Genomic DNA, 12,457 nt, shown 5'->3' with positions numbered 1-12,457 from the left:
ACCAGCAGGGGCAGTAAAGTCCATGTGACTCCTAACTCCAATAAACAACCTAAAAAATAAGAAATGGAGCTGTGGCTTAAAGTGGTAAAGTACTAGCCTTCAGCAAAAGAAGCTCAGGACCTGAGCCCCACAACCAACACTGCCCCCCCCCCAAAAAAAAAGAAAAGAAAAAGCCCATGATCAAACAGTTTTAAATAGAACACAAACTGACTACAGGAAAAGGTTCGAATGCTAGGATCCGGTGATCTAAGGAAGCCACATGTGGGTTAGGACATGGTAAAGGAAAGAAAATATGACTAAGAAAGCAGAAAGAAGGCTGGCATGGGAAGAGCACCTGGAGGCTGAGAGTGGAAAAGGGAGAGCTATTAGAAACAAAATCTATGGCAGGTCTAAAGATCAAGAAAAGCCTCATGTTTCTGCAACACGGGGGGAGTGAGGTGGTGGTTGGTGGCAGCAGTGGAATAAAAAAGCTAGAGGCAACTTGTGACACATGGGGACAGGAAGGTCTGAAACAGGAGGAGAATGAGTGAGTCTGTGATCTCAATTTTATGGAGACAGTGGAGGCATTTGTGTGGAGAGGGCAATGGGCACCAGCATCTCCTGTCAGACAAGGGTCAGGAAGGAAGGAGGACAAGGAAGAGGAGGCTGGCTGAAGGACCACGCCTGAGACCGGTGTGAAGAGGAATTACTACAGTCGGCCTCGTTAGCTTAGGAGCCAGCTTTAGGTTAAATATCAAAGTTTTGCTAGTTATTTTGAAAACAGGAAACAGAACATGTCTCTCCTGCCAGTTTCTTTTTCCCAAGAAATTTTAGGGATGTTCAGTCATGGAGAAGACAATCCTGGATTATGACACACAGGCATACTACATGTGGGTATTGGTTTGAAGACCCACTGGCAGGGACATCAATGAATTAACTTACGATTAAGAACACAAAATGCATTGGGCACCAGTGGCTCCCATTTATAATCCTAGCTACTCAAGAGGCTAAAAACTCTAGATCCTGGTTCAAAGCATGGGTGGAAAAATCTGGGATGCTCATCTCCAATTAACCAGTAAAAAAGCTAGAAACAGAGTTGTGGCTCAAGTAGTAAAGCTCTAACTTGGAGCAAAAAAAAAAAAGCTCAGAGTGTGTGTCCAGGCCCTAAGTTCAAGCCCCAGGAACACACACACACACACACACACACTCACTCTCTCTCTCTCTCTCTCTCTCTCTCTCTCAGTATAAGAGGGTAAAGGCCTTAACTCATTAGCTATGTACCTTGAATGCTGGGAGATCATTCCTGCTCCAGCCCGACCGTCACTCATTCGCCTTGCATCATGGTAGCTAGGCCCTTGAGAAGGAGGACCGTGCCACTCTTTCCTTGGTCCACTTGTGTCCCGTCCATGGCGGTCGACAACATGTCGTTCTTCGGGATAGTGCTGGGAAGAGCATAGGAAGAGGTTGAATCAGAACACCCTCAGTCCTATGGCAAGCTTCGGGCAAACATGGGGAAAGTGACTCCACATCTCCACTCCTAGTGCTACACCTGCCACAGGTGTAGAACTTAATACTCTTTGACCTTAAGTATTTCAAAGGCCTGCAGGCACTGCAGCTCTTCCATGGGACTATGTCCATGAATACAAAAGGCAGTGAGCATGAAGAGAAGCCATCTCAGGGCCAACGGTGGGAGCAAGCTGAGTCTCAACACTAACCTATAGTTGATGCCTTTATCCCATATAGGATACTGCCACAACAACTTACAGACTATCAAGGATTTTTATGGAAGAATACAAGACTTCTTCCCCAGGACACCTTTTCTTAAAGAGATCTGTGCAGGGATGGGTGTCTATGGGAATTCCGTAAGCAGATATATGGACTGGGAACTGTCTTGAAAGTTCTGTGCAGATGGGCACTAGTGGCTCATACCTGTAATCCTAGCTACTCAGCAGGCTGAGATCTAAAGATCCTGGTTTGAAGCCAGCCTGGGTAGAAAAGTCTATGACATTTTTATTACCAATAAACTAAAAAAGCCAGGAGTGGCACTGTGGCTCAAGTGGTAGAGTACTAGCCTTGAACAAAGAAACTTGGAGACAGAGCCCAGGCAGGACACCAAAATAGCCCAGGACTGGCACACAGACAAGAAAATTCTGCCAGGGCAAGCTCCATGAACTTGCTTTTACACTGGGTGGCAGAGTTGCCCTCCTTTTAACTGCTAAGGGATGAAGGTACTTTTCTCTTCCTAGCTCCTGAGCTTGAAAAAATAAATATGCAAGTCAGCAAAGAGGGAAAAGCAATTAGGAACACAAAATATTGTACGCATCTATCCTTAGAAACAAGAGAACAAAGAGACAGACAGATGTTTCATTTCAATTCTATACTTTAACTACTTAATGGACAGACAAGTAAATGTCCTGAAAAGGCAAAGTGAGAGAGCCAGGGGTGATAGTGCACAGCTGTAGTCTCAAGGCCATCACCAATGAGGCCAGCCTCAAGCTTCAGTTTAAAAACAACAACAAAATCAGAATGGGAACACAAGCTGGAGCTATTTCTTACCCAGTATGAAAGCCTGGGAGGCGGGGGGGGGGGGGGGGGGCGCAAAGATGGGAAAGGGAAACAAAGAAGGAGGCTACAATGCTTGATAAGAAATGTACTCATGGGCTAGGAAGTTGGCTCAGTGGTAGAGCGCTTGCCTTGCATGCCTGAGGCCCTGGGTTCGATTCCTCAGCACCACATAAGCAAAAGGAAAAAAGCCGAAGTGGTGCTGTGGCTCAAGTGGTAGAGCACTAGCCTTGAGTTGAAGAGCTGAGGGACAGCGCCCAGGCCCAGAGTTCAGGCCCCATGACCAGACCCCAAAAAAAAAAAAAAAAAAAGAAATGAACTCATTATCTTGCCCATGGAATTGTAACCCCTCTGTACAGAATTTTCACAATAAAAAATAAATAAAATAAAATACCCAGAAAAAAAAAAGGACATTGAAAATTTGAGCCCCCCCCCCAAAAAAGTCCCTGATTTCTTAAAAAATAAAAAAATAAAAAGTGAAACCAATAGCATCATGAACAAAGCTACTTAACCAATAACATGACAGCGGGAATTTTAAATAAAAATGCAGACTGCAAAGGTACTATCCTATGTCTTCCGATTCCTGCTGATCAGCTGTTGATAGTAACACTGAGAAAGGCTAAAAGAGTTTAGAGAAAAGAGTTTCTCAGTTATTCCAACCTAAGTAAGCCCAGCCTGAGGAACAGTCCTCTCGATGCAAATGTGTTCTGATCATCTCCTAGGTCCTCTGCATTCACTCTGGGAGCGTTGACAGATCACCTTCCCCAGCATTTACCTGGGCTCCTCGTTCGGAGATGACACCTCTGTCTCCTTCTCGGCTGCCATAGCCCGAAGCATTGCTGCGGCTCCCAGGGGGAGCGCCTCGCACGCTGTGTCCCGATACTTCTCTCCCTGATCGCTCTGGCCTGTCCACTCTGGTGCAGGAAACAGAACAGAAATGATCAAAGGTTCATCAGAATCTTCTTCAATCCACATGTATGAACCAGCACAAGGAAGCAGGAAGCTGTACACGAATACCTGGATTCCCGCTTGTCTGCAGACATGCTTCCTTCGTTCTTCCAGGAGCTGGGCCGGGAAGGGTTGGGCCCAGCTTCTCGAGGGTGTCTGGGGTGCGCAAGGTCAGGCCGGTCATGGATCATCACGGTTCTCCGCTCATCTCGTTCCCCACGCACCTCCCGTCTGTCCGTTTCTCGAAGTTCGTTTCTGGGTGGTGGAGGCTCATTTCTTCGGGAATCACTGAAGCTTTTGGGATACCTTTCAAAGCTTGGGTCTTCTCTTCGTGTAATTGGTCGCGCTTTCTTCCCTTCACTTTGACCCACAAAGCGTTCCCGTCTATGGATGAGAAGAAGTACTTAGCGGCCCTCTGTCACCTTAATTTGATTCCTGGGAAGCTATAATCTATAAGACTTTCCTTACCAAAAAAGCTACAGTATTGATTATAGTCATTTTCTCCTAAGCTGAGCTAAATGACTGGCGTGAAGGTTGGTTTTCTCAGCATCCAGAAGAAATAATACCAAATACTGAAGACACCTCCAACCTGAAGAATGTGCTATTTTGAATAGATGAGGCACATCCAAAGCTAGCAGTACCCCTAACTCAGTTTCAGGGGTAACAAGAGAGAACTAACTCTACCTTAACCTTGTGCTAATGATCTCTGTAACTCATTTGAAATATAGAACCACATTCCCATTCATGAAAACCAAAACTGTATACTATCTACATTTCATTCTAAACACTCAGATCCGATTCTGTGCTTCTTCTTCAATTATTATTTCAGTAGAGAATCAGTCGTCAATAGCAAGACTTCACATAGCAAACACAAGATTTTGAAATCTACCTACTTACCTTTCAAAAGAGGAAGACTGAACCGCTGAGCTCTCAGGAAACCTGCTCCTCTCCCGGTGATCAAAGTCATTAAATCTGTTTTGTTGGCGAGAATAGTCTGATCCATGGCTGAATCGCGCATCTGTATCTAGAGACAACTTTTTATTCTCGCTCCAGTAAGGATCATCTCGCCTTAAAGAGAAATTGTTGCTCATTATATGTTACTGTTCTTTTTTCTTTTTTTTTGGTTTTTTGTGGGGTTTTTTTTTTTTTTTGCCGGTCCTGGGGCTTGAACGCAGGGCCTGGGCACTGTCCCTGAGCTTTTTTTTGCTCAAGGCTAGTACTCTATCACTTGAGACACAGTGCCAGTTCTGTCTTTTTCTGTTAAGGATTGGAACCCAGGGCTTCATGGTAGGCAAGCACTCTACCACTAAGCCACATTCCCAGCCTAAGTTACTGTTGTAAGAATCAACATTCAATTGGCATCAAACATACCAGGACACAGCACATTCAGCTAGGAGCTCACCAAGCATCCTTCAGCTGTGTAAACTCATATATTCAAGGAACTTAAACAGAAGAGCAAAACTGCCTGTTTTCAAGACATTCAATGGACTAGAACAAGCAACCTTTATCGTTTTTCTTTTTTGCAATGCCTGGCTGGGAATGGCTCTAAGGACCAGGACCTTGCAAATGCTGGAACTTGACCATGAAGTTACACCTCTAGCCCTCAGTTACCTTCAATGTTGGAAAGACTAAAGACAAAACTCAAGCCCAATGCATGCAACTCATCCTCGCCTCTACCCACTCAACCAAAGCTCATGGAGTTTATTGCTACTGAGAAAACTAAACAAAAATATTTGTATTTTAAACTCTACTAGAAAATGTAAACACAAATACATAATAGAATCTATTCCTAAGGTTATGACTTCCATGCTTGTACTACATGCACTACTGGGGGGGGGGGGAAGGTTAAGAATGGGTCTGGGAATTTGAGGGCTACCATGACTATATGTCTGGTCATAAGGGAAAAATCATTCCATCCTAGGAAGTGGAAAAGGAAAAGTAGACTATCCCTTCTTCATACTCCAGTGGGCCCACCCCAACACATAATCCTTCCCACTCCTGTTGAACTTTTATTCCAAGAATGGGAGCTTGTCCTAATTCCCTAGTGCTGGCTTGATGGGAAGGAGAAGCTTGATGGGAAGGAGGAAGAAAAGCAAGCGACTACCTATGGTCTACGTCACGTGGGCGTTTCAAGGAATTCCTCTTCTCTTGTTCATAACGAAGCTGCTGCTGCTGCCTGCGGAGCTCCTCTCGTTCCCGGGCAATCCGTTCAGCTTCCTTGCGACGTTCCTTCAGATGGCACAGAAGGAAGAAGCAGCCAATGCAAAAGAAGACACAAGGTAAGCGCCTATGCAACCGTTTTGTAACCTGGCCATTTCAGAACATCGTCACAAGCGCCAGGCAAAATGTACACACCTGGGACAGACCAATGAATTCAATTTCAATAATCTAGGCTACAAGCTCTTGTTCTGTAATGTAACAGCAACAGGAGTTGAGTGGGGGGAAAAGTGGTAAACGTCTGGGAAGGCAAACTTAGTTGAATCATTTGACTTCAACACAAGCACCTATTGGGAATCAGGAACAGGTCTCAGTATGTATGGAGACTAAGTGCCTTAAAACCCTGGGTTGCAATTGTGCAAAGAGAGGCATTAGTTGCTTCCAGCCTTGAGAAATCATTGCCACTGCAGTGTAAGGAAACATTTGAAAGATGGGGATAGTGACAGAGCCTGGATTACAACTACTCTGGACTCATAGTCCTATGCTCAGACTATTGGCTGCCATTAAGAGTACAGAGCTAAGAGTTCTTGTCAATGATCTGGAACAAAGTCACTATTAGCGTCTTTTTTGTTAACTTAGTACCTAGTTCATTGTTATAGTTCAGGGACACGTCAATGCTCATTAGCTGGTCTCATTCTATAGACGCTTTACAACAAGTAAAGCAAACTTCAGGGCAAAAATCACAGGGTTTGAAAAGGGTGAGTTATTTAAGATGAAAAGATTTTCTGACTGCACCTGTTCAATACGAATGCGTTCCCTTTCCAAGCGTTCGCGTTCCATTCTCTCTCTCTCTAGTTTTTGCCTTTCAATTTCTAGGCGCTCTCTCTCTCTCTGTAAGCGCTCCCGTTCTTCCCGTTCACGAATTATTCTAATGTGTTCTCGCTCTCGCCGCTCTCTTTCTGCAATCTCGCTTCGTCTACCAAAAATCAGTATTTAGAAATACTTAAATTATGCTAGCACTGTGTGAAAGAGAATAGCTTTTGAATTTGAATTTTTTTTTCCCTCGAGGTTGGCAATTTTAAACTTTCAACTTAATTTCAGTAGTTTTAATGTAATTGGAAAGAGAACTCAAAATCAAACTTTAAACAGATTCCAGTATTATTACTTATTTATATAAATTGTCAACTAAACAGCTAAAGTTTAATAAATTAAATAGTTGCCTTTTAAACGATTCTTATTTAAGGAAAAATACTACTACAGTAATCCATTAATTGACATTTTAAAAAAAGATTATATATGTATAAATTTATAAAACTACAATTTCGATCCGTGTTTGTTTTGTCTTCTTTGAGACAGAATTTTGCCCAGATTGGTCTCAAGCTCGCTTTCCTCCTCCTTCTGCCTCTTGAAGTACTGAAATTACAGGTATGTACCACACCTTGTCCAGTTACTGAATGTATTAAGGAGAAAATTTTCCAATGTCTATCTATCCTATAACCTTAAGTTATGTATACACTGTATTTGGACAGCTCAGGCTTATAATCATAAACATGAATCAAAGCAAATGCTATTTAACAAAGATGGCTTCCTAAAGGGCTCTTTGAGAGTGGTCACTGGCTCCTAACCCCTGGCTCTGGGACCATGCTTTGTCGAGTTAGAGGTAACTTAGTTCAGTAATTTGCTGAACGGAATCAAGTTATTATGTTCGACTTTTAATATTATTCCCATCATCTACCCATATCTGTTCATCATCATATATTCCTCGAGCAACCCAGAGGTTCTCAGTGAGTTAAAACTACTCCCATGGAAACTGATAGGCCATTTCTAATGACTTCAAGGATCAATGGTTGCAACTAGAATTTGGAGCATCTCATAATGCATGAACCGGCCTCTAAGTTCATACACAAATGACTATCCAGCACTCCCCAGACCTTTTGCCTGCCACAGTGGACAGTCATGTCATTGAAACCACAGCAGCCTTAAAACAAACAAAAAACACACACCTGAGCCTCGAACTTAACAGTTTTTAATGTATGATAGGCTTGTTTCCTTTGCTTTGGAATGGTTTCATATTCTAAATATTTCAGTGATGCAAATCCAAGGAGGGAAAATTATACTTTGGCTGAAAACGTTACCCAGTGTTGCTCACTGTTTCAGAAAGCCTGTGGACATGTTAACGGCCCTACTGGTGATGGACACACAGATGTAACCTACAAATGTGGGCTGCAGTATAGCTTTCACACTGTCAGCGAACTGAGTGCACATCTGCCTAGTTACGTCTTCTATGAGTCATGACTAACCATTAATAAACAACACTTTTTTTTAAAATAAATTGCTTTTATTTCTCCTTTAGATTATAACTAGGCCACGATATTGACCTAGAAAGTCACTGGACAGAGACAGGTCAATTTCATGTGAAAAAGACTCAGACAGGGCATTGCAACACTGTGCTCAATGCCATGGTGCACAACTGTAGTTCAGCTATTCAGGAGACGGAAGCAGGAGGATCCCTAAAGCCCTGAGTTCTCTGTTAGCTTGAGCGACAGGGATACTCTGGGTTTGCTAGGTCTGAGAATCACTGCTCTAGCCATTCCCCATGGCCATTACCCTCCCAATCTGTTATTATCTAAAGGAACAGGAAGCTGGGGGTCACTGGAACCTCATCTAGAACAAATGGAAAATGGGCTGAGTGCTGCATGGAGTATTTCCTTTGGTCAGTTGCTAAAAATCTCTTGCCAGTTTCTACCACTCAGAAATAAATAGATGAACTGTTATAGGTAACCTCTGGAGAGGACAGGTAAACATTTACAAGCATACTTCAAGTGGCATCAAAAACTTATTATGTGAAAAGAAACGGACTCATGAATATCTCTTGGGATATTGCCACTGAAAATAGAAGAATCCTGGCTCATGGTTTAGTCTGTTTTCAAGAGAATGCTTGCTTAGGGCTCATAAAGCGCAGGTCTTCCACTTCTGAACTAATCCAAAGAACGATTAACTTGCTTAATTTGTTACAGTATTTAACACTGTAGTTTTCTGCGAAACTACCTTAAAAATTATCAACTTCTCCTTTAAGACATGGTTTTTTTTTTTATGGCAGCAGTGTTTCAGTAGAGGAAAGAGCATTGGACTTGGAGTCAGAAGACTAGGATCTGAGTCCCGACTCTGCCACTCACTGGCCATGTGGCATTAGAAGAGTCATTGAGCCTCTCTAGGCCTCCATATTTTTCTATTAAATACAGAGTCATTTAGCCTCTCTGGACTTGTATGTTTTTCTATTGAATATCGGCCATAATTAACTCTACAGAATTGTTGAGCAGGAGGTAACAGACTTGCTATGCAAACTTATGGAATTGTTAAACGACACTGTCCGTCTTTGAAGTGTCAAGGTGTGGTTTATAACGAATCTGGCTTACAACTAGTGTTAAGGCTGCACTTGTATTACAAGTCGGTGGTAAGCAGACCCTTCTCCTACCTGCGAAATTCCATCGCTTGGCGCAGTCTTTCAAAGCGAACTAAATGTTCTCTCAATCTTTGCTCCTTCATCTTTTCAAAAGGCAAGATCTCTTTCCTTCTGTAGTCTTTGTCCCTCTTTTTATCTAGGCTAGCCCTCTCCTTTTCCTTGCTTCGTCCATGAATCTAGGAAAGAAGTTATGCGAGGACTAGAAGTTAAGATAATTCGGTGGTTTACTTTTACAGGATTCGTTGGTCATTTTAAAAGTTCGCATGGTTAGCTGCATTTCCTTTTTCTTAAAGTCTTCAAGCGTGAAAACACATGAAAAGTTTTAGCCTGAAACTGTGCCCAAAACATCTCAGCAGTAACAGAATCCTCTTTTGGAAGCAGCTGAAACCATACAGAGCATCCACTTAGAAACTTACTTTCTCATATCGTCCTCTTCTTGACGGCCTACAATGATCTGCCTTGGTTTGGTCTAGTATTACCATGTGACCTGGACTCTTTGAACCTATGGAAAAACGAAACAAAACAAACAAAAGGAACATTCTTTTTTAAATAAGCCAGTGAGTAAATAACAGTGTTGCAAGAAAATAAATGGGGCTGGGCACCAGTGGCTCACGCCCATAATCCTAGCTACTTAGGAGGCTGAGATCTGAGGATCACAGTTCAAAGCCAGTCCAGGCAGGAAAGTCCATGAGACTCTTATCTCCAATGAACCACCAGAAAACTGGAAGTGGCGCTGTGGCTCAAGTGGTAGACTGCTCGCCTTGAGCTGAAGAGGTGAGGGAAAGCAACCAGGCCCAGAGTTCAAGCCCCACAACTGACAAAATAAGAACTCAGGGACAACACCCAGGTCCCAAGTTCAAGCCCCACAACCGTTACCAACCCCATTTTAAATCAGTTCAATTTTTCTTTTTGTTTTTCATTTTGGCTATATCATTTGGCTATATCCCCAACCTAAGGCAGGCAGGCTAAGAGCTAAGCTGGGAGAGCTTAGCTGGAAGAATCTGGACAGGAGAGGATGGCTAACAGCACAGTTTCACTCTTCACCTGGGTATCTGTGTGTCCCCCCTCCCCACTTGGTAAAGCAGGTGGCATCTGTAAGAGAAAGGGAGGGGTAGGAGCCAATGAACGTACTTATTCGCTTCTTTTCTTCACTTCTTTTCACTGGTTCTGAAGTTGGGCCACTGGCTCCACTATCATTCTTTTCTTCTTTACATTCTGTTTTCTTAGTGTCCTTGCTTTCTTTCTTTTCAGATTTCTCAGATGATCTTTTCTCTTCTTTTTTGATAGAGGCTTGTGTCCTGACCATATCACCCAAGACAAAAAAATAGAATGAGAACTACTTTTGTTAATGAAACAAGTCGATCCACTTATCAAAAATAAATAAATCAAGCCAGGTGCTGGTGGCTCACTCCTGTAATACTAGCTATGCAGGAGGCTGAGATCTGAGATGTGGGTCAAAGCCAGCCCAGGCAGGAAAGTCTGTGAAACTCATCTCCAATTAACCAACAGGAAATTGGAAGTGGTGCTGTGGCTCAAGTGGTAGAGTGCTAGCCATGAGCTGAAGAGCTGAGGGACAGTGTCCAGGCCCAGAGTTCAAGCCTCATGATTGATAAATGATAAATCTTATCCCAGCACCAGTCATATTTCAAAATATATTAATGCTTACTTGTTACTTCTATCATTCATAGTTTTTTTATCTCCAGAATTTCTTGAGCTATTCTTTTCATCATTTTCTTTCTTCATTTCTTTCTTACAAGGATCACCTTTTACCTAAAAGGGGTTAAAACCAGAACAAAATCTGAAAACCTTAAAGTTACATGTTTCTGATTATAGAAAGAGTGCTAAGCTGGTGTGGTGACATCTCCCTGTAATCTCAGCATTTGGGAGGCAGAGGCATGCAGACTCTGAGTCTGAGGCTAGCCTAAGTGAGACCCTTTCTCAAAGGGCTAAACTATAGCTCAGTGGTAGAGTGCAAAAGACAGGAAGTTATATAGATGAAAATTTAAAATAAATAAATCAGGGGCTGGGAAGATGGCTCCATGGTAGAGTGCTTGCCTTGCATGCATGAGGCCCTGGGTTCATTTCCTCAGCACCACATAAGCAGCAAAAACTGGAAGTGGTGCTGTGGCTCAAGTGGTAGAGGCTCTAGCCTTGAGGTGAAAGAGCTGAGGGACAGCGCCCAGGACCAGAGTTCAGGTCCCATGACTAACAATAAATCAATCAATCAAAATAAAGCTAGTTCTTAACTATTTTTTTTTGTCAGTTTTTGTTGTTTTTTGCCAGTCCCAGGCCTTGAACTCAGGGCCTGGGCACTTTCTGAGCTTCTTTGTGCTTAAGGCTAGTAGCTCTACCATTTGACCCACAGTGCCACGTCCAGCTTTTTCTAAGTAGAGACTTCCTGCCTGGTCTGGTTTTGAACTGTGATCCTCAGATTTCCTGACTAGCTAGGATTACAGGCATGAGCCTCTGGTGCCTGGCTTGTCCCTTAGCTTTTATGCTAAGGCTAGTGCTTTACCACTTGAGCTGCAGCTCTACTTCTAGCTTTTTGTAGTTAATTTGAGAAAAAGGTCTCATAAACTTTCCTGCCCAGGCTGGTTTCGAACCACAATCCTCTGATCTCAGACTCCTGAGTAGCCAGGATTATAAGCATGAGCCAGGGGTGCCTGGCTTACTTTTAAAGATGGTTTTCCGGCTCACCTCCTCCTGGCTCCATCCTTTATTAGGACTAACAGGCATGGCAATCAACACTCAACAGAGTTGTCTTTAAGTTGAATGATAGGTTGACTAGTCCTTACATAAGATACTTGGGATCAGAGGCTTTACTGGCTGAATGGCCCAATCAGACAATCTGTAATCTAACAATGCTCTGAAAGTTTTTAAATATTGGTGACACTCAAGATTTTTGTTTGGATTTTCAGATCTGGACATGTTCAACATGTACAAACGTTTTCATTTGATAAAGTTAGGCAAGCTTACTTTTTCCACAGAAATCAGCTGTCCATGCAGCTCAGTGCGATGCAGATGCGCAATACACCTGGACACCTCTGTGCTGGAGGACATTGTCACAATGCCATAGCACTTTGCCCCAGGGCTGCGAGCGTTTGTAACCACCTTCGCACTTAAGACCTATAGAAAGACATTTTAGTTGAGGAAGATTTACAACTTTATAACCACCCCTATTTCTCAACAGGCAAAACTTGACTAAGATGCTTCAATTTAAAGAAATCTAGTTAGGATACATTAATGTGTATTTTCTTTCCTTGTATATGATATTCTTTTTCAGTTCATTGTTATCATCTACCTTGCCACTATGTACTTTGCAGGTATTGAATGGAATAAAATGTCACA

General features: G+C 42.8%; 1 protein-coding gene across 13 annotated transcripts in view; it reads right to left on the bottom strand.

Annotated features, from left to right (window-relative positions):
* Positions 1 to 12,457, bottom strand: part of Sltm (SAFB like transcription modulator) — a 44,254-nt gene that overhangs the window by 1,943 nt on the left and 29,854 nt on the right. For all 13 annotated transcript variants that reach the window (XM_069995304.1, XM_069995301.1, XM_069995303.1 and 10 more), the window contains 11 exons: positions 12,086 to 12,235; positions 10,776 to 10,879; positions 10,241 to 10,407; positions 9,526 to 9,611; positions 9,122 to 9,285; positions 6,442 to 6,622; positions 5,594 to 5,718; positions 4,387 to 4,557; positions 3,559 to 3,873; positions 3,317 to 3,455; positions 1,261 to 1,421 (listed from right to left, as the gene is read on the bottom strand). In XM_069995304.1, the coding sequence (XP_069851405.1) occupies positions 1,261 to 1,421; positions 3,317 to 3,455; positions 3,559 to 3,873; positions 4,387 to 4,557; positions 5,594 to 5,718; positions 6,442 to 6,622; positions 9,122 to 9,285; positions 9,526 to 9,611; positions 10,241 to 10,407; positions 10,776 to 10,879; positions 12,086 to 12,235 (1,763 nt within the window). The remainder of the gene's footprint in view (positions 1 to 1,260; positions 1,422 to 3,316; positions 3,456 to 3,558; positions 3,874 to 4,386; positions 4,558 to 5,593; positions 5,719 to 6,441; positions 6,623 to 9,121; positions 9,286 to 9,525; positions 9,612 to 10,240; positions 10,408 to 10,775; positions 10,880 to 12,085; positions 12,236 to 12,457) is intronic.

This window comes from Dipodomys merriami, unplaced genomic scaffold (assembly GCF_024711535.1).
Source record: "Dipodomys merriami isolate MVZ:Mamm:240054 unplaced genomic scaffold, mDipMer1.0.p SCAF_48, whole genome shotgun sequence".
NCBI classification, from domain to species: domain Eukaryota; kingdom Metazoa; phylum Chordata; class Mammalia; order Rodentia; family Heteromyidae; genus Dipodomys; species Dipodomys merriami.
This window is presented reverse-complemented; position numbering and strand designations above follow the sequence as displayed.